Below are 27,645 nucleotides of genomic sequence, written 5' to 3'. Positions count from 1 at the left end.
TCATATATTGTAAATGATCTAAGAGTGAATGTCAGTGGGTTGAAGCTGGTGACAGAGTCAGTGAAGAGGTCACCAGAGTCAACTCACTTTCCTCACGTGGCTAAATCTAAGATTCATTATTTGTATTTCTCCTCAGGTGGTGATCGTGAGCCGCAAGACAAAAATCTATTTATCTGCAAAAGTCAAAGATAATTACTCCAAGCAGACGCCGGCGTTATGTCAGATTAATTAGAGGAGGAGAAACAGGTATAACAGCTGTGCCATTCTCCTTAATGATCGAGACGTGTCCGCGGTCAAAGTTCAACCATTTTGATTTTTTATTATGCTCCGAGTTCACCACAACACATCGTAACCACGCTCTGCCTGGAGAGCAGGACGCCCGAGGGACAGAGCCCGGAAACGATGGAGGAGACACAGTGAGAGCGTGTTAGCATCTTAAGTCGTATAGTGAATGTTGTCAGGAATAATATTCTGGGAGTTAAAGACCTTTGTGAACGCAAATGTTCTGGAATCATTTCCTAGATTAACTTAACCAGTGACATTCAGGAATTTGTAGTAATTAGGACAAAAGGGAATCTAACCTTCAACCTCTGTAATTTGTTTGTGTAAAAATACCCGACACCAAGTATCAAACATCGTATTTTCATCGGTGGTGTTAACTTCACTCAATATTTTGTATCTGCACCTTGGTTTTATTTATTTATTTTAACCAGGGGGATTTTTTAAGGATTCTGTTGATATTGAAGAGTTTGTTATTGTCTCAGAATTTAAAGTTGGATTTGTCTTCTTCTACTTTTTTTATACGTTGCTGTCAACATATTGATATTGAAGTGGTTCAAATGTTTCTTCATAAATATGGATAAGTTCATCCTGTAGCCATTAAAAAACTCAAATACAACTCGTACAATGGGTTTTGGATCTGTTTCTGATTTAAAGGAGACATATTCTGCCAATATTCAGGTTGACAATTTTAATTAGTGTTATTACTTGAGGTTTTCATGCTCTAATGTTCAGAAAACACATCACTGATCCCAGACTGTCCATCGCTGCTGCTCCTCTTTTCAGCCTCTGTCTCAAACACAATGTTTTAGCTCCTGTCTCTTTAAGACCCCCCCTCCTGATAAAGCCTGTCTGCTCTGATTGGCCAACGTTTTGTGATTGGAACAAATTAAACAAATGAAATATTTGTGGCCTGTTCTTCACGATTCAAATGTTTACTGGTGATAAGCTCAGGTCCAGTGTCACTCCCACAGACAGGGTCAACAAGTACTACCAAAATAAATACATATATACATTTAAATGATTGCACAGGCTCTTCTGCTGCTATATAAATGACTCTCATTGTGTATATTTAGCTAATTCAGAGCAGATGCAGTTGTCTGAAGTCTCTTTATGTTTCCACCCTCAGAGCAGGAGCACAACCTCTGCTCGCTGTGAACTTTAATTTCAATCGTAATGTTTTAATGCTTTGCAGTTGCCTCATAGTTGTTTTTGTCCTTACAGTGAAATATGGAGTTCTTAAGTTGAATATTTCGACTTTTCTACTTTGGAAAGAGGATTTAAAAAAGAATAATATTGTCTATTTTTCTATGTTAAAAACTTTAACACGATTCAAAACACTTTACCTGAGTCAACAGGTGTCAAATTAAGACAGAACAAGGGGGGGGGGGTTGATGGACGAGCTGCATCCTCAGCGCGCTGTGCGGCTCCGAGCAGCTCGCGTATTGGAAAATGTAGATTGCAACGCACTGGACTGGGGGAGTATTGGCGTTGCAATAAGAAAGACACATCCCGTGGTGGGAAATGTTTCTGGGTGCAGTGAGAGATGACCTTGCTGAATACATATTCTGAGGAAACGCTGATTGAGCTTCAGTAGCTTGGGAAATTGAACCTGTGTTATGAAAGAAAAAGCATACGGGATGACAAGCAAACACTGTGTGCGTGTGATTGATTTAGTCGTTAATCTGAGCAGCACTCTGCGGGTGTGTATCTGCAGAACACGCACACATGCATGCACGTGGTTGTGTGTGTGTGTGTTTAAAGAGCCGCTCTGTGCACACACGGATAAGACTCCTTGGGTTTAACTGCTGCGTCCTTCATCCCACCTCCATCCTCTCGCGTCTTCCTCTCTATTGATTGGCACATTGAACAAACACAAGTCACCTACACGGGAGAAGACGAGTCTTGTCTTTGGTGGCAGGTCAACTGAGGAGGCTCGCTGACGTTTCACCAGAAGAAATGTTTTGCTTCTTCTTTAAAGACAATTTTAAAAACCTTTAGTGAAGAAAAGGCTGTAAACGATAGATCATCTTGCTCGCCCCCTGGTGGCTGGCTACAATACAGGTCCTAAACCGTGCCTCATCCATGTTAACAGGTAGACATGGGCCAAACTAAAACATTGTTAAAACATTTTAGGTTAAGTTGTTATCACACTGATGAAAATGTGTGAATTTAAAAGAGAAATATGAAAACATAACACATGTTTCCACACGAGGCCTCAGGGCTCAATGAATGTTTGATACAGTTCATATTAATGTTAATCCTCAGGCGCAGATCTAAACCTGGATTAGCCTCCTGCAGCATCAGGGGTCTAAAGTCAGACATGTGGGCTCCAGTTGACCCTCGTGTAGAATTTTCCTTTTAATTAACTTCTATTGACAATAAAAGACGCCTCTTTGGTCTGGTCGGACATCGTGCGGCTCTCCAACGCCAATCGTCAAATCAACGATGGAAGTAAGAAGATCGATGTTCATGCATCCAGAGATTTTAAAATCTATCTCTGTCACTTTTTCCAAAGAGCCACTTTCTGTTGCTGTTTCCTTTTAGTTTCACCCGTCTACATGTTCTCATCTTAACAATATCTGCAAATACTCTTTTTCTGTTACTTCTCTTCATCGCTGCAGGTGCAGAGCTGACTTCAGCTGCACATTCTCTAAATAAATACAGGCCCTGGAAAATCAAGCTTTATCTGTTGATTTCACATTCTGGTGTTGTTTTTGTCTCCATCTTGTTTATTCTATTACTTTTCATTTCAGTTCTATTTATTGTAAATTTAGAAACCACTTGGCAAGACTAATCAAAAGGCAACCGCTGCAGTGGATTTTCATTTGTTCAAGCCAGAAGAAGTCGTCTAGAACTTCTGTCGAGTTATTTAATTGCCTCATAATTAACCCTAAAGTGTGTAATTTACTTATGAAACGTTAAAAGTGACTTTGCAGACTAACACATGTAAATTCAGGAAAAATGCATGAGTGGACTTGATAATGAGTCCAACCTTTGGTGTTTTCTAAAAATGAATTTCTAATATATTTGATTTTAAAAACCTTTCAGGGTTGTTTGCTGCCAACGTTCTGACATGTTTTTTTATTTTTTCCTGCGTCTGTGAAGAAGTGGAATCTCTGGCAAACGGTTCAAAAGGGTAAGAGAACCTGACTTGGCAGCTCCCACACACGTTTGGCTGCGTTTCAGTGCAACACAATGAAATGCGACAGAAACATAGATCTGTGATGGACCCGGCCGCTGAGGAGACGACTTATTAACGCGTCTCCCACTTTGAGGAAGGTGAATATTTCTCGAGGATTTAAAAAAGTGGAGGTGTCGCGTGGAGGGTTTAGTTCTCTATTAAGAATCGAATGAGATGATGATTTTCTTTGGCAGTGCGAGTCTGTGTCAGTTTTTCTGTTGCCGCTTTGTTGGCAATCAGCTGCTTGGACCACCACTGCTCCGTGGCAGCAGCATCGGCCTGAGAAGGACTGGGCTCCGTCCAATCAGCCCCATGGGAAGATGTCTTGCTGTTCAATTCTAATTCATGTACATATAAATAACTGTCGCAGGCTCTGCTAATTGGATTAAAAGGCTTGGTGGAGGAGAGACAGGGGCGAGGGAGAGGGAGGGCGTTTAAAACGGGAACCGAGGCTTGATTCATTTTTCGACTTGTAATGTTTGTCTCTAAATTTACTCACAAACAGCAATTCTACAACATTTCTTTGACTTTCAACAGTTTTTTTAACTGTTTTTGGAAACTATTGAGTTTGACAGGATGTGCGTGACGTTGCTGTAGCTGCGTTGACAATGTGAAAGACACGATCACAAAAGAAATCACACAATGTCCAGAGAAACTTATCTAGATAATAGTTCTGCTCCGTGTTTGCAGCATGAATGAGAATTTGATTATACGCCTTGAAGGAGATATTTTTCAGTTTTTCTTTCCAAAGTCGTTTTCAGACAAGAACTCTGTGCGTACATTGTCAGGAGCCTTATAAGCAGAGAACACAGCAGGTGATTGTCCGTAACATTCAGGCGAGTAGTGGCGTCAGGGTAAATCGTGCAGGAGGCGTGACGTTAAAATTCTGCAGTGGAAAACTCATTGTTTTTTTATTTTACAGCACAACGACAGCAGCGTCGGCCCTTATCACCGAAACCTCTCGAATCTCGTCATCTTTCATAGTTTGTGTTCTCATCTTCTACGTCTCTGGCTCCTCTTCTTCACCCGTCGGATATTAGAAACGTTATCAACACGTCCCCTCACTCATTGTAACTTTTCTGGACATTTTCCTGCTGTGTCCTCATCTGGGCTCACTTGGACATTGACTGGACTTTTTACTAAAAGGCTGGAAGGAAAAGTTTCCGGAGCAACTATAACTCTGACATTTTCTTAAAGAAACAGGAGCTAAAACCATGTGATTCAGACAGAGGCTGAATAGAGGAGCTGCAGCCGTCGACATTATGAGGAAAGTGATGTGTTAGAGCCTGTAATGAATTAAAATGACGAACTTGAATATGAGCATAACTCCTTTAAGATCTTGCTTCAAAAAGGCAGCATTAATACCTCAAGGTTTGACCTCAAGATTAAAAGGATGCAACAATGAAATGTAAAAAAACCCAAAGCATGAACATAGAAACAGATCCATCAGGAGCTGTGAGCCTGCGAACAGAGATTTACTTAGTGCTAAGAACTTCAACACAAAAGGTTAGTTTTCTTTTTCCCCTTTGGAGAAAGCGTTTTTTGAATATAAAACCCTTCAGATCATTGAGTTCCCTCTGAGCGCTGTGTGGTTAACTGCAGTGGAGACCGGGATGCTGCAGCCGGGGCAGTTTAGAACATAAGCAACTGAAGATGTATCAGTCAGCAGCTCCGACAGCTGCATGGGACTCGGAAGAAATGGACTGTGGAGAATGCACGAGTGAGGCAGACAGAAATCTAAATGTGAGGAGGGCGGAGTGAAACTGAGATGGAGAGAGATTGCAGATTGCTCATACGCAGCACACACACGCACACGCACACACACACACACACACACGAGATGCTGAGAGGAAGCATATCTTGAAAAGGAGCTAGAGAAGCTGGAATATGGCGAGAGGATGTGGTGAGGAGAGGAGACGAGGGGGAAGGCTTACCTGGGTACTGAGCAGCTCCTGTGATGTAGGGGGGGGGAAGGGAGGAGGGGGGGAGGAAGGAGGAGAGAGGGAAAAAAAAACAGAAAGGGAGGTTAGCATTCAAAGCCCCATTAAAAATGAATTGCCCCCATTTGCCAGTGCATAGAGGTGCATGCTTGTAAAACACAGGATAAGGCAGGTAGGAAAGCAAAGGGAAGCGTATATACACGGTGTGTGTATATCAGGCGTCGGCCAATTATCAGGCCTCGCCGTTAATCTTCACTTTTACAATTATCTGCAGCCACCGCTGGGGACTCGAGCAGCGTCCTGCCCACAGCCCTATCTGATTGGCTACAGCTCGTGAGGGATGAGCCTATCAACAAGCTGAGCGGTGTGTTGAAGGTAAGGCAGGAGATTTCAGAGTAAACACAACGATTCAATACAGTAAAAAGTTCCCGAAACACCACAGACACACAAACAAGATCATCACTTGAGCTAAAGCAACCAGCAGATCTGACTAGCACGTGAATGATGTGTGGAATTAGGGAGAATGTCACTAAAAGAAGGAGAGAGCTATAAAAGCTTCAGTAGAACGAGAACTACTTTATATGTTCGGCGGATAATTAGCTGCTGTAATGAAGGAAATGGTAAAATTAACTGGGTGGTGATAAAGCAGCAGAACAAGCTTCAAGTAACACAAAGGCTGGCGACTTGAAATGAGACGATGCAGCTACGACAGCCAAAAGAAACTCACGTAGAAAATTGCTTTTTTAAAATCTTGTTCGCTTTATGTTTCTTGTTTTCTATTTATTTTATTACTATCATGATTAATTTGTTTTGTTTGTCTCGTTCTCCACACACTGTTACCTACTACCTTTCTATATCCCTATACTATATATGTCTGTGTATATGAACTAATTGGGGAATATAGGTTAAAAAATGAAAGAAAAACTGTAATAGTACAATGTAATTCTACTTCTGGTGGAGTTACAAGTACATTTGCAATTACTTGAGTTAATGCAAATTTTGACACCTCATGTATTGGTTCCCAGTATCACTCATTGGATTCCTTGATGACTAATGGTAAGCATTGGCCCTTTAACACACATATAAACTCAGAGTCTGAATATCAGCATCTCGCGAATTAATCAATACGTAAAAACTGGATAAATCAGTCTCAGCTGGGATTTCTGTATGAAATCCAACAGAGGAAGTGCAGCGTTGGCCGTCAGCGTACAGTCTGGCATCCGTTCAGGCCCCCATCGTCGAAGAACCCCCGCTCAGCCAAATAAGCATCAGGATTCCAGCTATGAGGCAGCTTTTGATTAGAAAGCCTGTTTCCTCTTCAACTTTTGCCAATTCTCAATCATGGTGATATTCTAATTACAATTATCCAGAGCGAGCGAGAGAGTGTGGGTGTGTGTGTGTGTGTGCGTAAGTGAGGGAGAAGACAAGTGAGAGCGAGGCCGAGGAAATCAGAGGAAGATGAAGCGTGGAAATCAAGCGACAAGAATTTCTTTTCGCTTCTTTGTGGTAACGACGTATCTTTGCGGAAATCGTTGCTTATATGCTTTTTCTCCTAAATCCCTGGACGTGTATCTCTGCGAGCTTAAAGGTGTCGGTGTGCTTTACACAAAAATAGCTTTTTGTTTGAAGTGTCAGAAATCTCGTGCGTTTACCGCATTAATCTTCAAACCGCTTAGTCATTTTTAATAAGCACCACGAATTCACATAGATGCTACAATCTTTAAAAAACTCTCCCCTCTCTTTGACGCTGGAGAAGTGGAGCGTTCACCAAGAGAACCGCCGAAGTCTCCCAGCATCGCATCACTCTCCCTCCTGCTTGAGCATTCAGACGTAGCACACGGGAAGCAAAGTGCCTCCGAGAGTCGTACCGTCAACACCGACCACCCCGGAGTCGGGGGTTCATGCAGTGCGACGGTGTGAGGAGGTTTTGCTTCTGGGAGATTACACGGCAGCGGGCGAGACATGGAGCAGCTCTCCCCATGTTAAGTAAATGGAGAGCGGGTGAAGAATAACTGCACTGCCGCTTTGCCCCCCCTTATGGGTCTTGCGGGAGCCGTCGCTATCCCACCCCGACCCACAACCTCCAGGGGTGAGGTTAAATGACACGGACTGCGGCGATGCATTAAACATGAGTCATTTGGACCAAGAGCTGGATGCTGGACCACTCCAGAGATGATAGGGACATTAACCAGGGTTTCACCAGGGCCTGAGCTGCATTTAATAAGGGCCCCCGCGCTACCTCCCAATGTCTCTCTCCACTTTTGACTCACAGCCAGGGAGCTAAGTAGTTCAAGATAAACACTGCCACGACTTTTTCTGGCTGCAGTCGTCTGATTTTCTGCCTCTTTCTCTGTAGTCACTCTCAAGGCCGACCACTTTGAGTGTCTTTGTGCTGAGCTGTGATCAAGACCGAGGTGAAGTTCAGTCATTTAACAAAAACAAAAGTCATTAAAGTTTAAAACAGCGGCCGTCAGCAATTTGTTGAAACGATTTAAAACCGTAACACAACGTAATGATACCGTATAATCATGTATGACATATATAACTATATCTTTGCACGTTGTGAGCAAAAAGGAAATTACAATTCTCACAAGGATTCTGCATTTTATTCTTAATAAAAGGATTTAACACTTGCACTCAACACAGAAATTCAGAAAGTTAATAACCGACACTTGAAAAGAGACACAAGCAGCTCAGCATTGGAAGAAAACCTCCAATTTAGCCGAAAAGCATTTTGAGGAATAAGCGAAGGGCGAAAAGCGAAACCTGGTCGTTGCAAACATTCATCAGAGTTTACAGAGCGGCTCACCGGTTGGACTCTGACCCACGGTGCACTGTGTTCCTGTGGAGTGAAGGATCAGCAGAGACATTTCGTGGTGCACTGACATTTGGTTTTTACCTCCAAATAAACCACTGGCTTGTTTGCAACACAGTCTGGTGATCTGACTGGTTTTGTTTTCGTGCCACACAAATAGAACTGAGACTTACATGTGTATATCCACCCTCGACAGGTCGCCAGCCCATCACAGGGCCGGCAGATTATCATCAGGCAACTTACTTAAATATACTTAAAGCATACAGCCATTTCTCATTGATGAAGACAACAATCTAAGGTCCCATTGTCAGATTTCAGAATTTATTGGACATTTTGACTCCATCTTACAAGACAAAAGGTCAGAGATCTATAAATCCTAAGGAATCAATCTCTTCTTTGAATATCCACCGAACAAAATACATAAAAGTCCGAGCAGTCGGGTGGTTTGTGTTTTATCTCAGGACAAAAGGTGAACACGTACGGACGAATCGACTGACTAAAGTTTAAAAAAAAGGAATACTATCCAGCATAGTAGTACAATACCAGTACCGATGTTTTATTTTTTTCCACCAAACCATTTTGTGTAATGGTCAGCAGCAACGAAAAGCACTTTTTACAAAAATGGACCAACCTCAGTAACAAAAAGACTAAAATGTCCCAGGTGTTATGAGAGTGGTCTAAAAAAAAAAAAAAGCCAGGACATTAAAGCCCTGCTTTCATCTGTATTCATCAGGTGAGGGAGGCCCGGACACTGTCCTCTTCTGCAAGAAACACGGTAATAGCATTAGCTTCCTTCGGCACAGCACGACCACGGGCTTCCAGGCGCGTCTTCTCCAAACGTAGCGTTTGGTTAATGGCCTGGAACATGCATTCAATGTCTATCAAAGAGGGACGTTGCTGGGATGGATGCACATGCTGACAACCCCTCGTGCTCGCTCCTCCGTCACGCAAACACATGCTAACCCACTGTCCCCCCCCCACACACACACACTCCTACCAGCACACTCGCACATACAGAGAGAAGCCCTCCCAGCAGTCAGTTTAAGTATAGCAAGGAATAATGTGTTGATTAAATCTGTGATCAGCTGCCTAAGGGGCATGAAATTGGACATGATGAGTGTGGCACATTAAAAACTAATTATCAATAGCACCGATCCTGTTGTCTTTCTTTTGAACCAGTAACGGCAGTAAATCAAGTGTGGAGAATGGAACGCTACGTGCTCTATCACGATGAGCTGTGGGGTTACGACCATACCTGGGTTCTGGCACCATTAAGGGGGTACAATGCATGTAGCACTTCCTTGAAGTATAACAAACTCTCGGAAAGGCTTTTTAATTGTGTCCTGCAAAAAAAACCACAGTTGTAGGAGTGTGGTTTTTATTTTGTCTTCCTCATGAACAGTTTTAAATCTACTCTGGAGGAATCACAGGAGTAAAATGTTGGACTTACTACAACAGTCGATGCAGATTTTTATGTTAAGATGACCAGAATGGTTCTGCTACTTTATCCGCGTTGGTATTATTATCCCCAAGATGAGACGGTTCCCCACAGTAGTAATTTTGATTGCTTGGCCTTTTGCTAGAAGTGTCCTTATGGAGACAGCGAGCTTCTGTCTCTCTGTCCACTTCAGAGTTCAATAATGTATTAGATTGAACCTTAGACTATAAAGATGGACAAAGCGTCTCCATTTCCTACCGTTTTCAAAAGATAACGATAATATATCTATCAGCCAGGAAAGGATGATCAAGATGGAGCTGTCATGTCTGCTGTCTATGTTTGGAAATGTAGACAGTTCAAAATGGCCACTACTTCTTCCCAACATATGCTGAAAAAGCCTTTTCCCACTTACTCATGCATACGGACTCATATGAGCACCACAGTCCTTCCATCGTACTCGTCCCTGACTTACGTTGACTTCCTGTTTGCTTCCCAAACACAAGTGGCATGAGATTATTTAATCATTCGGCTCTTCTGCATGTTACTGGACTGAAAGGATCAAATTCTGATAAGAAAAACAAACATGTTTTTACATTTTACAGCTGCTGCGTTTCCAATGGCTGACTATGGGAAAATCTGCTCTTTGGGCGAGTGTGCATCTCGCTGCGTTGCTCTCTCACATAATGAAGCTCAATAGTCACTTGACACATGAACATCTAATACTGCAGATTCAACAAAACAATCTTATTTCCTCCACTGACAATAATTAACCTCGATCACAAAGCGGCTCATGTAAACATATGATGCATGGTAGTGGATTGACTACATCGACGTACGGCTCTAAATTACATTGCAAACTGTCAGACATCCTTCACTGCTTTTAAATTATATAAGGTATTGAACTGGACATGTTGGTTTGTAATTCATCTTCTTTGTTTTGCCCTTCTGCCATTTTAACCATCTAACCGTTAAATATACCCTCACCTACTGTACGTCTGAAGTTCTGGGTCGCGACAGAAAGAACGACATCGCAAATCCAAAGTGGCCAAAATTAGTTTTCTCCGTTGGGGGGGGGTAGGGCTCAGCCTTAGAGATTGGGTGAGGACTTGTGACACCCGGAGGTGGTTTGGGCCTTTAAATCAGGATCCCTCCTGGGCACCTTTTCATTGGAGGTTTACCGGGAACACCCAGCTGGGGGGAGACCCAGGGTTAGACCCAGAACTTATATATAACGTATCCCATCTGACTTGGGAACACCAGGATCCCCCAGGAAGAGCTGGAAAGAGATGCTGGGGAGAGGGACGTCTGGGATATTGTGCCTAGTCCACAACCCAATCAAAGACAATTGATGAATGGATGTTTCAGTCATTTTGTCCAATCCACAATCCAAGTCTTTCATCCAAAGTGCAGTGATGTGTTGAATTTGTATGAACTCCTTTTTTGCGCCCCGTCTCAGACTAACAGAAGGAAAGATGAAAGAACTTCAACTAAAGAGAATTGAGATAAACTTTAGGTCGTTTCTTTGAAAACATCAATTAACCGATCAGTTAATTGATCTTGACTCAGACCGCCACCGTCTTTTCAGGTCTTTTTGGGTTTTTTTTTTACTTGTCGCCTCCTCTTCAGAATGCTTTCAAGGTGGCAACCAGCTGCTGTTGCTAAGATACTCGGGATGCATCCGTCTCTATATTTCATCACCAACAATGTGCCACGGGACAGAATCTCCACTTGTGTCTTCTCAGTTGTGTGCCGAGCTGTAAAGCATCTGTCATTTGATGTAACCTAAGAGGTATAAACTGCCTTTTTTCCCTCCACTCCTCTCCTTCCTTCCTTCCTTTTTCCTCCTCTCCTTGGATGTGGCTCACTCATCCACTCTCCCTTTACCGCCGGCTGTCTCTGGGCCCCGGCGATTAGAGCGCTGGGTGCTGTCCTGCTGATAAGGCTGAGAAACCTCCCTCCCTCTACCACCGATGTCTGTGTCCCTCAGGGTGCGGGAGAAAAAGAGGAGAGCCCAGGGTAATGTCCCCCCCAATCCCTCACCCTTCTCACCATTCACCACGTCATGGGTGGTGGATGAATACTCTGCCTTGTGCATCTCATGGCTTTGAACAGACTGGGGCCTGCATTTTTCACGGTGGATTAGAGCAGCCAGAAAAAAATGAGTAAAAGTAATGCAGCTCAGCCCGTGAGAGTGTGACATTATGAATCGAGGGGCCCTTTGCACCAGTGAAATTTCACATTCTGGAGTGTTTACAGTAGCGGCCGGTAGATTGTGTACACTCCCAGCTGAAAATGTAAGACAAATGCCGGCGCTCAAATGTGGATAATTTAATTTCACGAGAGCTGCAATTGTATAAAATTTCCATCCGGCGGCTATGAAGGTGAGAATAAAATACATATACAGTGACTGAGCACTTTAGACAAACACTATTATAAGTATAGGGCAGCTCTCTCGACCGCACTTCTTTGTGTGTGTTGGAAACTTTCCTCTGAAGATCTTCTTCATTGTGACGTGATTGCATCATATCATTTCTGCACGTTTGTCACATACACATTCGTGCTGCAAATCCTTTCAAGCAAAGTTGTTCCATTTGATCTAGTGACTGGGGAAGTCATTAAAGTTCAGTGAAGTCATTGACACATCAATGAAACCAGTTGCCGGACGCAGCCTTTAGAAGACGGATGAATTGTCGTCCGTCTTCTAAAGGCTGCGGGACTCAAACTATGATTGATTGATATTAAGGGTCGGTTTTAAACAGTGGTTATCTGAGTTACCACAGCTTTTCTGTCCGGTCCAACCAGTCCGGTCATTCATCACTGACCTCGTCCACAGAAGTGCGGCTCACTGGATGAATTGAATGGTTTTATTTTGAAGAAATCAGAGTAATGCATGAGGGAGATGGATGCGTGTGAATCAGAAGTTTCCAAAATACTCTATATACTCTAAACTAGCCTCCAGCTCATGTTTGAAGTCACAGAGATCAAATTGACTTTCTCAGTTTTGATATTTGACTCATATCTGGATTCGGGTTCGGGTTAGGTTAGTAGTCTGTGGACCAGTCAACATTTTAAAAGTATATCACAGACATAAGTCAAGAATTAATCTCAATAAAGAAAATATATAAAAACCATTATATTTCTTGGCTGAATTTACATCCACTCAATGATGGTTTAATAAGGAAAGAAAACCAGGTCCTCGAGGTACGTGAAAGAAAAAGACTTGGCCTGGCTTATCTCTGGGGTCAGCGAAGGTCCACAGCCATTAATTTTAAATGAGTGGAATGGATTTGTGGTAATGGAAACCCAATGGCTCCAGACAGCGTTGGAACTTGTGGTGTGAAGATATCAAGCGGCAGTGTGATAACCTGGCCACTCAACTGTATGAGGTGGAAGAAATCCAGAAACCGATTTGGGTTTTCCTGCCCCCACACGCTACGAAAGTGTTACACGTTATGCATTAGAAATCTATGAGGCGTTCACACGTAGCGGCGCCGAAGACACAAGGTGAACTCGCTCCTCTTTTGGTCCAAAACGCTTTCAGCCTCAGTTTCAGCTCATCTTCAAAATCATCAAACATAATGTAAAAAACGATCATGACTGTACAACAAGTCGTCTTAAATGAAGATAAGAGCAATTAAAATATGGACTTAACATCTCATATCTGCAGGATCTGTTGTTTTGCAGACTTACAGTAAAATAACGACTATATTTACTTTGCCTGAAGCTGGTTCACACCTTGTAAACTGTGAATGTGAGAAATATACTGAATAATAGTGTCACATGTTTTCCATACGCCACCATAAGGCAGGAAAGTATTTGAGAAAATGGTTGAGACATTGTTAAGAGCCAAAAAGAAGAAGTTGAGAGGAAACCGAATTAATGTGACTGTAACTAACAGGGTGGTTTTATATTAAATAGTTTTATTTTTAATTTTTGGTTTGATGCCGTTTTCTTTTACCTGGTTTCTTTAAAAATGTGTATGTTGACTTTTACTATACAGAACAATTCCCATGTTGCTTTGGGATGCAATAGAAAAGTGGGAGCACAGCTTTCTAACCAATGTTGCATTTAATACATTAAGTACTTATCTAAATATGTATGTTCTCACCTGTGTTTGTTTGTTGGTTTATTTATTAGCAAGACTACACAAAAAACTACTGAACCAATTTCTACCAAACTTTGTGTACGGCTGGGGCCAGTTCTCACTTCTATTTGTTATCAGACGACCTCTTATAATAAGAACAATCATGTGTAGGATCATTCAACCTCTGGGGAGGAATGAGGTTCAGAGTGATATTCTTGTTTTTCTCTACTCAAGAACGAAGCCAAAGTACATAATGAGCAGTTCAGTGTCTGACAGTTACTTCGTATTGCTGCTTGGAAGGAACAGTAAACAGTTAGAAAGCTATTAGCTAACATCCTATACGTCCATCCTCCTGTTTATTGTCTACAGCTGCTTATCTTGTTCCAGATCACGAGGAACCGAAGACCTTCCCAGCGTGCGTTTTCCTGAAAGGCCGTTTGCCGTGTGTCTATTTCAAGCTGTTGTTAGCCACATCACAGAGTGACCGCGATCTGCACCGAGGAAGAAGTTGCACACGAGCCCTTTACAGTGCTTTGGTAATGAGTATATAACAGATATATGTTGTTGTTTTTCTTTTGCGCAGGAGCTTTCCAGATTAAAATGCTCCACTTTCCGCCGTGTGGCTCAGAGGCTATTACGCCCGGACTCATTGGCTCCCACCTTGCTTTTTACTTAATTGAATCAGCCCGTCCCCATATCAGATATTCCTTAACGGAATACTGAAACCTATCCACCCTTTTCCTAATACCATTAGGGGAAGCGGGAGAGCAAGATGGATGCTTTAATCCTGCTGGTTCAGAGAACACAAAAGGAGAGTGTGCCCTGCAGTCAGACATTAGCCACAACATTCACTGCCGAGCCACGGTATTCTACCGAGCAGAAGACTTGCCCTGTCACCGCCTGACTGAAAACTACAATAACAAGAGCTCATTTCCTGCAGACAAGCTGGCATGTAAATAACAGAAACAGTAACTCATTGCATTCCCTCGTTATAAGGGGGAGGGAAATAAATTACTGCAACGTGTTACAGTCAGCGGCACCTTATTTCCATGATGTCTACTACAGTACTTTATGGGGCGGCGCGTTCGGGCCATTCGTTCAGGAAGCCGGCGGATCTGCAGGAATGCATGTCCAATTTGACACAATGGTGATGCAGATGGATGAGGTTCAGGCGAGCCGCCTGCTGCTGAGGTTTTTCTTATTTCCCTACCTTCTTTTTTTTCCTGCTGTGTCAAACTGCAGCTGAGCTAAGGTGAGGTCCATTATTTCTGGCCAGCTCAGGCACAAACTAATCCTCTTATTTGGGAGGTCAGCACCAATCATTATACAGAGGGGTGCCATTACAGTGTACACTCCAGTGAGCTGATTTTCCCCTTACATAAATATATGACTCAAGGGACTGCTCTTACTCCACTTTCTAATTTATCCCTCCTGCCTCTACCTCTTAGCTCTCATCCTCCTCTCCTCTCTCTCTCTCTCTCTCTCTCAACTTCCCGCTCTCTTATCAATGACCTTCTCTAGCCCCTCTTTGCTTTTTCATCTTTTCCTCTCCCACACTTTCAGCTCACATCTCTCTCTTTTCCCACCCTCGTTTTTTTTTTCAGGATGCCCAGAGTGGCGTATAATTGAATCTGCAGAGAATGCATGAGCAGGAACAATTAGCTCAGTCACTCAGAATGTGGATATAGCTGTACAGTAGGATAAACAGAGTGATAAAAAAAAAGAGGGGAAGGAAAGCAGGAAGATAAGCCTGAACTGTATGGGTGCCAGGACAAAGGGAAACACACAGCTCACAAAGTACACAACATTTTTGTTCCCACCAGCCCCTGACAAAGACGGGATAATTTCATTTTGCATTACGTGCATTGTCTGTGCTGTCACACTGTCCTGCTTATAAACCACATTTAAGAGGGTTTCTGGGAAAGCAGGACAGGGAGTCATGCAAGCTCGAGTTGTAAAGCTCATTATAAAACCAAACAAGTGAAAAAGCAAGACACAAAAAAAACTGCAAAAGTAATTTCAAAACGTACAAAATACATTTCAATTAAATTCATGCAAAAAAAGCTGTCGAAACAAAACAAAACAAAATGTCAGCCTTCTGACGGCCACCGTCACCGGAGCTGAAGCACAAATCCTTTGCAACAAATTCCACGAAAATCCGCTCAACAGCTCTCAATCCATTTTACTTAAAACTGAAAATGTCAATCTCACGCCGGCATAGAAGGAAGAAGTCAATTACCGAAGTCGTGCAAAATCAATCCACTATTGACCATGAATGTAAAATCTCCTGACTGTCCATCCCATGATTATTGAGATGTTTGAATCTGGAACAAAGTGGTGACAGACATTACCAGACCTGGAGCTGCAGGGCTTGCATGACTGCAGACTCCATGCACACGGCTGGAGAATCCTTTTTTTTACTGATTATATGGTTTCATTGCAAGATGAAAATGTCTTTATTAGCAAAAGCACAGTTTTGCATAATAGAAAATGTATAAAGACGGACATCCCAGATACAAACGATGACACTTTGCACATTTGGAGCAACAATCTGTAGTTTCAAGGTCCTGCTGACACACACGCTCGACCTATCCTGCAGCTAGACACCAGGGGGCAACGCATTTGGCTTGACGTTTGAGGAGCTGTCATCTATTTATACAACCTGTGATCTACATCCCACCGGTCGCCATCACATGAGACGTCCGTCTGGGTCAAGATCACATGACGCTAACAGCCTCTTGGTCCTACTTATAGGTTCTTACATTAGCAGCACTAGACAATAAGTGACTCTCCAGAGGAAAAAGGGTCCCAAAAAATATATATATGTTCAGTTCTGTGTGGAGCTGACACCAGCAAATATGGACCATAAATACTTCATAAATACCAATTAGCTCAAGAAGCAGCCATGAAGAAAAGAGCAGCTATTTCAGCCAATTATGAGGCGGCTCTCTCAAAGGGCGGAGGAAGGCGACTCTTCCCTTTCAAGCCTCCCACTGAAAGGAGAAACCTCTGTCATGTTGCAGGGCTTCAATAATGTTTCCCTCCACCTTCATGTCAGGGATGAAAGGCCCCAAATGTCCTTTGAGTGAAATCCCCAGAGGACTTAACATGCATCAATAACATTTCCATCCATGAGCGTGTTTGAGGGGGGTGGGGTGTGGGGGGGGACTACACATAATCTTCTCTCATACTTTAAGGCTGCTCTCACTTCCCCGTGACTTTTATTTACCCCGGTCTCGGGAGGTCTTTCCATCGCCGTCCCCGAGATGCAGATAGAAGGGAAAGAAAAGGAGGAACAAAGAGGAGCAGAGCGGAGGAGAGGCAGAGTCAGACGCCACATTGTGTTGCCCGCTCTAAATAGGACAGCTGCCTCTTGAAGGAGCCATCATTCTTCATAGGGCGAGCCTGTCTTCATTTCCACCGTCTGCAAAGCACACAGGGCTTAACACACTTACGTCGCAGGATTCGCTGCACTTGAAGGTGGCAGCAATTCCCTCGACTGCAGGGGGAGGGAGCACTGGAGAGCCACCCCCGATAAAAAAAAAACAGTTCAGCTCAGGCAGTAATAACCTGACCTCTTCCTCATTTTTCCAGAGCAAACTTCTGGTTCCCGACTAAGTTTCAGTGACAGTTTATCTTCCAGGTTTGCAGGATTATACATTCATGTATTTATAAAAAAAATGCCAACTAGGTAATGGGGGCTTTCAAGATGTTTTGGATGTTTTTCCCCGATTGGAAAAGTTTGCAGGTAGAGATCGACAAAAACAACAGAGACCAAAAATATCCTTCACCATAACTGAACTTATGGGAAATCACAACTACACAGTATGTATTCTACACTACTGGCTCATCAGGATCCCATCAGAAATACCATTATCTTACTATAATTACAAGAAAAAAAGCTGTGGTGCATTCCCAGTGATTGTAAGCATTCAAAAACTATGAGAACATATGCACATGTTTAGGAAAGTGCTGGGAAATGTATAAGTTAGAAAGCAATAGAAGCATGTTTTTTCTATCTGCCTCTACTGTTGGGATACAGTATGTGCATCCAGATTGGAAGCACAATCCTCGAATGCTGAAACGAATGCAGCACCTCAAAGTTTTCATAAAAGTTAACGACTTGTTTGTGATTCTGAGGAAAATTGTTCCATGAGGGAGACACTGAAATGACATGTTTCTGCTCGGCCGTGGTTGACTAACACCCCCCCCATTACCCTCCAGGCTCCACCGCCTTCGCCCACATTTGGTCCAGTAGCTATCACTTTTTCTGCAACCTCTTCAAACCCAAACTTTTGGAGTCTTGTGTCAGTGCATCTACATTTTTCTACCGTCTACCCTTGCACAATATTCTCAATTATTTATTAGGAATTTCTGTCACATACCAAATGACTCCTTCCCTGGTCTGTAAATATTTCATCCTATGGCCCAAACCTTGTCCAACTTCCACCTGAGACCTGTGAGAAGAGGGAGCCAGAGCTGCTCCGACACCGACTCTTTAATCCTCAACCACTGCTGTTAAGTGGCCTCCCCCCCATGTTCAAATGAAGCTCATGACATTCAGCGACAAAGCAGTGATTATGTGGAAAAGGTCATAAGATACTGCATCATCTGGTCCCTCACATTGATACAGTGAGTCACCTGCAGCTTGGACGCCAACAGCGACGATCGGGATGCAGGGGAAGAATTATTTTGCGTGGGCTAATTAAAGAACTCGATAATGAGACACCTCGCATCCTCCAAAGTGGCAGAGACGGGGAAGACATTAAGAAAGCATCGCTCACACTTTGCATTGGCACGTCTCCGCTGACCACCCACACTAACTGCCCCCCCACTTGCTCTCACCGATAAGCGTAGTGAAAGTTGGAATAATGAAGCCAGAGAACTGGAGCACTCATCCTCAGAATGTGGAGATAGTGGTCACTATAAAAATCTCTCCAAACCTGGCTGACCTAAAATAGGCGGTTAGATATTTCAGGATCTATTGGCTCTTTGAAGGGAGATGATATCTGAATCTCTACTTTGAGTGAAGCCAATTAGCTTGTGGCACCTCCTGGCATAAAGTATATATCTTTGAACCTTTATTTAAAAAAAGCCGAAACCACTTTCCAGTCACACACCCAGCTGCTCGTTGCCCCCCTTTAGTGGAGCAGCGGAGTGGATTAAAAAAAAAAAAAAACGTTTTTATAGCTTATACTGGTAGTATTTTCCAATCTGGCAGCCAAATGAAAATAGGGCCCGATAACACAGAGAATGGCAGAGAAAATAATAATAAGACACGGTGCTAACCAACCCTTGAACACCATATTGCAAAGCAAATTACCATCGAGATGACTGCACTGCCAGATGTGGCTCTCGCACTGCAGCATCACAGAGGAAAAAAAAACAAAAAACCCCAGCAAGCATATGCTCCACGCTGAGGATAACTTAACTGGTACAGACCTCTGGTAAGCGGATTGAGAGAATTCCCTAAGCATATAACGGCCTACTTCATTCAATATGGCGAGGGTATGCTTGGACCGCGATGATGAGCCAACGCAGTCACATGATGGCTTGTGATAAATTAGCCGGGGATCCGTGGTGCAATAAATTGCAGCAGATCAAGGGAGCGCACAGCGAGTATACGGCTTGATAGGATATGCTTCATCCTTTCGACCACACTTCCCCGTGATGCTACAAAGAACAGATTTGTCTGGGGCTGTTAGGAACGGCAATAAAATTAGATGTCCCACTATTTAGTCTCAACATGGGCGATTTGGCAGTTTGGCAGAACTCAAAAGTGTGTGAAAGTTGCGTTCTATCGACTGTAAAGGTGAACAACAGAACTGGAAACAGGCACAAGGCAGCGCCACTGAAAAGACTGTTCTCGGTTTCAAAACAAACTTTACGTCGACGCCAGATCTATCTCCGAGTTTTCTGCTCTCAGATTTAGGATCAATACACTTCAGCTGTGCAGATTATGTTCTCAACTGGAGTTGAACTATAGGTGACTTTTTGAAATTGCAAGTGAATATATATTATCATCCTTTTTCCTGAGGCCTCATTGTGACCCCTGCTCCAGGGTCTATTTCAGTCTGAGCACATGGTCTAAAGAGGCACAAGCGTATTTAGGATGAGTCCAAATCCACGTCTGCATCTGGTGCATGGTTTAAAATGTTAGTCTCTTAACATTAGTCGTTGGTGGGTTAGTGTTCCACTCATAAGCAGGGTGTGTTTGCACCTTAGTGAATTTCCATTATAATGGCAGCTTTGACAGATATAGTAAGAGAGAAAGCACCTGCCAGTCTAGGCACAGATTTCATATTGAAATACTGCACCATTGATGTCAGAACACGTCAATCTTGCAATAGCTCTGTGTCATTGCATCAAGAAAGCACCAGGAGTGCCACAGACCTACATGCCCATGGATGCTCAGATGGGCACGAGTGCTTTTTGCAACTTTAACAACATTGCATTGGACTCAAAATGAGAACTGAATCCATATGAAACTAACAAAGACGCTATGCAACACTATGCAACTTTAAATTTGGTCATTTCAATCCCCCAGAAACTCTGTTTGGGCTCACGCTCCAATTGACAACACTCACCTGGTGGGTTTTATAATTTACAAGTGAACTCTCAATACAAACACATTCAAATTCAAAGCCCAGCAATTGATTCGGTTGCAGAATTCCCAAAGTAGAAACAAGACAAGGCTCGTTTAAAATGGAACAAATGGATTTCGGTGGCGCTCCCCGCAGCTGACTCAGCCTTTACAACGCACACACATCTGTTTTCTCATCACAGAGCTCTCACACATTGTCTCTCGCTATCTTCTGTCATCCGAGGTAGAGATATGCACAGACACAAATGGTGTGAGATCACACAAACATTGTCGTAACTGATGTTCACACCGACATCGGCTTTGTTCATTAGTCTCTGCTCTGGAGGTTGTCGATGGTCCTGAGGGCAAGTCAGGGCTTAAAAAAAAAAAAGGAGGTGGAGGGGGTGGAGGAGGTGGGGGAGTTCGGGGTCTGCATGCAATTAATCTCTGCTCCATCACAGCCACCTGAGGACCAAGTGTATTTGTTCAGGCAGACAGAGAGGAAGCCACATGATAGACACTGTTTGTCTTCCCTGGACGCTGCATGCTGATCCACCATGAGACGACGTGGGTCATTTCTTCAATGGATTATTATTGAGGTTTGTCTCTGGGCTTCGTGCATTCTGACCTCAATATGAAGACTTTAGAGTGTCTGACATAACATCAGGCCTATTGATTACAATGGTTGTGTTATTTTTAAGGCACTGGACTAAGTAAATGGAAAATAACGTGTTTAGCACAATCAATATCCTCTGGAATTAAGTTGTGCGCTGCTGTGGTCAACTGTTTAGTTTTAAAGCAACACTATGCAACTTATTTTTGCTTAAAACAGCAGCTTTATTAAAATGAGTTTGATGTTTCAGTGACTGTGAATATGGAGAAAGTTTCCTCTTTCGTTCTCACTCTTCACCCTAAACCTCTGGTCTATGAAACTTTGGTGAGTGGACTGTTACAGCTTCAACCGTCAGAATCAGGTCCAGCAAGTTGAAGAGTGAAGATGAACTGTAGATCAGTTAAAAATACTTTCAAAGTTATTAAAAACCAGAGTTTATCTCAAATATTCAGCAGGGGACTTTTAAAATATGAAGAATTCTAAACAGAGTCTGGAGGATTTGTTACAGCAGCTCTTCCTGGTTCAGGAAGCCGGGGATCATGGGTAATATCCAGCGTTCAGACGTTTTCCAGGTCAGTGAGTTGTACTGAACAGTCAGAGCTCAACACATTGATAGACTTTCCTTTTTCTCTTCATGAAAACAACTTAATCTCAATCTAAAGTTGCATAGTGTAGCTTTAATTTGCACAATAATGATACAATACAATAAAATATTTTGTATCGTGGACATTCTGGCTGAGATGGGATGTTTCACTTTTATACGAAATAAACGCACTTCTGCTTATTTGTGAACCGTTTAGCTTGTATTGCTTGTTTTGGGTAAGTACAGCTTTCCAGTATAAGTCAATTAGAATTGTAAGTGTGTGTCTGGCTCAGTTTAGCTCAGTGTCCCAGTATTTTTTATTTATTTTGGTCATGCTGATCACATGGACCAGACAGAGAGCTGTTGACTGTCGGCACTTAGTGCGGAGCGGCAGCCAGAATGAGCCACACTGGCCGTCACGGAGGCTGCCAATCGAGGCTGTCCACACAGAGACTGCTGTACACCTGCCATTCTGGCATATTCTGCATCGCACTCTGATTCAATTTGCCACTCAAAGCCATTTCAGAGCCTGTCACACACATTTCTGCAGCCCAGAGGCAGCTGCATCAAGAAAAGCCTGAAGGGTGATGGGAGATACTGTGTGTGCTGCTGGGAAGTAAGCAGAAGAAAAAGAGATAAACATAACCCTGTATATTTTTTGGTGAATCTATTGGAGGAGGCCTTGGTTTCATTAGAGAACAGATTAGAGGGGAAAGTCAATATCCAACAGCTTTGGATTTAAAGCCCTACTTACAAAGGCATTAAGATTTCAGGAAGTGATAAAAACCATAAGAATCCTGCGTCTTTTGTTCAAGAGAAAAAAGGAAGAGTTGACGACTGTAATTAGATACAACCTCAGTGGGATTTCTGAGGCCACCGCAATTAGCTTGCAGTTGAATTGAAGAAAGTTGTTCATTTATTTTATTGCTCATTACATTAGCAGTTGTCCTTGTTGACATCCACATTACGACACATACAGGAGCGCTTAAGGCAAAACGCCCATTTAAGAGATCACTGGAAATAAATGTGCAGCAATGCCTGGAGGTGCATGTTCATTATGGTCATCTTCTGTGATAAGCGGGTTCAGGAGGGACCAGCAGAGGCTGGAAAGTGTGTTACTTTAAAAGCCAAAATCGTACAATATTAAAAAACGAAAAATAACCTCAAAAGAATACACAAACATTATAAAAACCAACAACCAGCAAAGTATTTGTGTGTCGCACATAGTTAATCCAATCAAACATGTACAGTACATAGACACTGGCCATGTAGGAGAATAAAGGTTGTCCATGCTTTTTACAGTGTCCACGTCCATTTGGCGAAGTTATATAACAGGAGGAAATAAGGATTTATTGGGGCTGAAGGAACTTTTCTTAAAAACCAGCTGAAGCAGCTCCAAGTGCGATGCAAGTATCTTTGCCACTTTCAGACCAGCAGTCGTCTTATTCTCCTTCAGGGCTCAAGTTAGAGCAAATGCATTTTCCCCCATGTGAGCGCTCATGGGCGTGTTGGTCCCAAAATCTGGACGCAGTGGAGGTCGATCGCACTTTTTACCCACCGACCCTCGGTCTAAAGTCAATGATGCAGGATTTTACTTGACATCATCAACATCAACAACATAGTAATATGCATTTTATTTTTAACACTGGAAGCGCCAGGCATCGGTGACTTTTACTTCACCAATGTGCAGATCCACTCAATCAAAAGTATTGGTCGGCATCACCTCTTCCGCACTGATTATCAAATTACTTTTGTCCTTAAAGTCGTATCACATATGTTTTCTGGGGAATTCTCCATCTGTGGATTTGCGCTCCCTAACATGAATGTGATTGATTCACAGAAATCAAAAACACGGCAGAGCACTTTCCCCCTTTATCGCAGAACGATAGCAGGTGCAGCTGGAACGCTCCCCCGACTGACGCAGCTCTGTGGGGATCGTTCTGACTATGTATGAGAATCTCTCTGACAAGGAGGTGAAGCCACAAACTGACAGTTGGCTCCAGGGTGATGAGAACCCACAGGTCTCCAGTGGATTATACAATCTGAAGGGAAACACTGAATATGGCTTTTTTCATTTCTTTTTTTAAATCTTCATGCAAAATTAATGTTTTTATTGTCTATACAAAATCCTCACAACACATGTCAGTCAAAATTAAGCACACACACTTCATAACGTGGCGTGAACAGTATCAACGTGACAACATCGTTCATTCAGGCAACACTCGGAGCAAACACACTGACATGTTTCATCAGTTATCGTGTTCAATTATGCTGTCATGCATGTCACCCGGCATCACCAGCTCTAAATCAGAACGGCAAATCCGGATGAAGGCATCAAAGCGGTTTCACCACACTAATGTCGGAGGCACAGAACGCCTGCTAAAGCCTTTTTTAATTCACCACAGTGAACCAGTCGACTGACTAACTACAGTGTTCACATGCACAGTGTGACTAATCCATATTTATCCAACACGGCAGCAGGAAACTCTCCAAAATCAATACTTCTGATCGATCACTGTCCAACTTGTATCGGAGGCACTCGCACTCTCAAAATGACCACCGTCAAATCCAAAATCATTTAGTCATATATCACCGTATATCCCTTATTTTCACAGAAAAGCTAAGATGAAGATCCATCGAGGCCTTTTCAGTAAAACAACCGTCTGAATAATGTTGCTCGGTTTAACGTCAGGGAGCTGTGAATATGAGCTTTAGTGGTTCCTGCTTTAAAGTCGCTGCAGCTGATTATGTGAGTCTTCCCTGGGCTGAATCTTCCCCGAGGTGAATCACTCACACACAATCACACACACACACACACACCAATTTAGCTGCCATTTCAATGGCTCGTGTCAATCCTGCACCTGCCTGTTTCCCCGGCCTCCCCCGGTGTGGTGATAAGAAGCAGGCGTTACGATTGTCATTTCACATTTTCACCAAACCATTTTTTATCTGTTTCAACGTCCATCGGTAAAGAGGAAATCGTGAAGTGTGTACTCACATACTCAAAAGGGGAATAAAAAAAAATAAAGGCCTCCAATCCTTCTCGTGCAGCTATCAAAGCCATCAATCAGCTCGTAGCTCCAGGCTAAAACAGAGGGCTGCTCTGATGGATACATTTGCTACATCCCCCAGTTCAATTTGTTTGGCAGCTTTTGGAAAATGCAGCTGAGTTTGGTGAGCAAACACATTGTACCAGTCGCTCCCGTGCAACTGGCAAAGCATGAAATGACAGTCAGGGCCGTTTGGGGAAACTCGTGTTTGCACACACACACACACAGTGGAGGGGAGAGGCCGTCTGAAGGCTCAGGGCTGACGCAGGTTGAGATTTCAGCAGAGATGAGGAGCCACTTCAACATTTGTCCTTTTGGATGTTTGGTATTTATCAGTTGAGAGCTGATTGGTGTGTTATTCTAAGGGCCAACACACTGAAGCTGCTTTCAGACATGCACTGAACTCAAGAGACTCTCCACACTTTCTTCGGAGGACGTGCGTAGATAAAATCACGTGATCTCCCCGTAGCAGAATGAATGCGTCACTTCCTGCCTCTGTCTGCTGCACCCGTCTGTGCAGAGAACACCTCCCGCTGTGTTGTGCATGTGTGACAAACAAACCGTGGGGTTGAGTCCGGACCCAATTCTCTGCACAGCTTGAGTCAGATAATCTGAAACGTCAATAAAACCACTGCTCCAACCTAAACACAGCTATAAAACAGTTTTTGTGACATCACAGTGACCTTGAGCTTTAAGATTTTGACAACAGAATTGAATCATTTAATCTTCGTTTGTGCCAATTATCCGGAAACCTGTATTCTACTTCCCTCACGGTGGCCGTGAATGTGCTTGTGACCAGACACGAGGGAAATGGCAGTTTGTTTTATTTTATTTTGAAGATAGGCCCAGAAATAGTCCCAGACTAAAGTGACATGTACAAACACGACAATAGCCGTATATATTGTATGATTGATATGAATGTGTTGAAATGAAAAGAGGATTCACAGTCACCTCTGGATTCTGAGCTGTTTCTGTGGAGAAATCAACTTATTCCAGAGCCACTAAGAGGTTTAAACATCACGTCAGTCAAACAGATTCATGACTCCGTTGGGGTGATTATCATTGTGCATCGTCGGCGCTTTAAAGACTTTGTGGGAGAAAATGAAAATAAAGTTTACTCGGAGACTGACAGCGAGTCATAATGAACTTTATGGATTTGTCTATTCTCACTGGAGGTCATGAAAAACCTCACAGAGAAACAGGTGGTTATGAGAATCATTAGCAGGGACTGAACTGGACCGTAACCGATGAGGGACGGGCAGAAACATCTCGTATCAGGGTTTCCTCTGTGGTCTGTAAGAGTCACTAACTTTCACTGAATCTTTATGGCTCAGAGCTTCTTCTTATTTGCTAAAGTATCAGGGGAAATCCTCCTTCTCAAGCTGGTGCGTGTCAACATGGTTTCCAAATAATCCTCTGGATTGCTGCGTACATTTCTACATCGACAGCGTCCAGGATCGTCACGTGCTTAACTTAATGTTGGTCTAATTTATTCTTCACGCCACAAACAGACTGCAACCGAGCAGTGAAGTTTGTTTTGCAGCTTGTTTTCCACCCGATGTGGTTGGATCTCAAGAGGCCTTGAGAATAAGAACCATACATAACTCCTACGGTGTGAAAAAAACAGCAACTCATACAAGAGTGTGAGTCATTTTACCGAAGCCAGATAAGACGCCTCTGTTCTGGGAGCAGAACGCAGTCGTGGCTGCCAAAAAAACTTAGGACAAAAGAAGTGTAACAATTAACTTCAACTCTATCCACTAACTGAGTGTCCTTACAGATCTTTCTTCAGCAAGTGGCCATTGAAGTAATGAAGTAGATAGATCAGAGATATTGCACCTCAGGTACCGTGGAACATGTAAGAGCGCAGCTTGATTAGAGCAATTACAGTGAAGAAGGAGTATCTTACTATTCCGAGCTAAATTGGTTGGTTAAATAAATGTGAAAAGGGTAAGTGTAAAATGACCATTAGGCTTTCCTCTCTGTGTCTTGGGCTCAGGGTCCCCCCCCACCCCCACCCCCACACACACAACTTCTCCACCGGCTCAGCCAAGAAACAATTATTCTCTGCTATTCAGTCCAAGTGGAGCTTAAGTTTTCAATTCCAGCTGCCCTCTTTGACCTCCGAGTGCTGGAAGATGCTCCTCTCTCTCCGGCTCGGTAACACTGAGCGGAGCCACGCTGTACATTTTGGAGGTGTGAGACTCGGGAGCTGCTTCGACACACAGAGCATGTACAGGCTGAGGATGTACGATTTTGAACATGTGCAGTGAACAGTGTGATATTATCATAGACTGCAGAGAACACTATCTGTGTGTGTGTGTGTGTGTGGGGGGGCTTGGGCTGCCTTGTATCAAACTACAGATGTTGCTCTTATTATACAGGTGTTACCCTCTGTATCAGCCTGTGAAGCAGCAGGAGGAGATTTGTCATCATAGAAAAAAAAGAAAGAAACCGTTATCAGAAACAAAGTGAGGCAACAGAAAGATAAGGGAGCCCAGCCCCTCAGGTGTGATGCCACCGATTTGACCTTTTGTCTAAATTAAACACTGGTGAAGATACAGTCGCTGCAGGGCCAGACTAATCCCTTCTGCAGCCCTCAGCCCCGCCCCTCCCCTCCGCCGTATACCATCATGCATGTCTTTATAAGGAAAGAAATTGTGTTTTAACGAAAGAATGAATACAAAGCACAGTCTGTATAGGAGAGAGAGAGAGAGAGAGAGAGAAGGAGGAGAGTGAAGGTACCCCATGGCCTGAGTCAATACTTATCTTAGTAAACATAAATAGGCTTGGATCCGTTACATCCACACACGAGCACTTCACAAGAAGACTATTGATCAAATCCCCACCAAAGGCAGAAATACAGGATAAATAACAGCGAGATTATAGATGAAATTTGAGTCTTTCACACCCTGAAGGCTGCCGGAGAAAGACAGAAAGAGACCTGAAGAAAACGGAAAGAAAGCCGAGGTCCAAACAAAAGTCTATTTTTCCAAACAGGTGAACCTAGAATACACAAAAACATTTTAAAAACCAGGAGTTGGGCCAAGAATAAGAATGTTGCTGCAACATAACG

General features: G+C 43.1%; 1 protein-coding gene across 5 annotated transcripts in view; it reads right to left on the bottom strand.

Annotated features, from left to right (window-relative positions):
- cadm1a (cell adhesion molecule 1a) overlaps positions 1-27,645 on the bottom strand; it is a 329,744-nt gene that overhangs the window by 96,763 nt on the left and 205,336 nt on the right. For 4 of the 5 annotated variants that reach the window (XM_035178483.2, XM_035178485.2, XM_035178486.2 and 1 more), the window contains exon 2: positions 5,398-5,415. The exons of the other annotated variant lie outside the window; for it this stretch is intronic. In XM_035178483.2, coding sequence (XP_035034374.1) covers positions 5,398-5,415 — 18 coding nt within the window. The remainder of the gene's footprint in view (positions 1-5,397; positions 5,416-27,645) is intronic. 5 annotated transcript variants of the gene reach the window in all.

The sequence above is a fragment of the Hippoglossus stenolepis genome, chromosome 15, assembly GCF_022539355.2.
Source record: "Hippoglossus stenolepis isolate QCI-W04-F060 chromosome 15, HSTE1.2, whole genome shotgun sequence".
In the NCBI taxonomy this organism is placed as follows: Eukaryota; Metazoa; Chordata; class Actinopteri; order Pleuronectiformes; family Pleuronectidae; genus Hippoglossus; species Hippoglossus stenolepis.
The sequence above is the reverse complement of the archived record's forward strand: the minus strand, read 5'-3'. Positions and strand labels throughout refer to the sequence as shown.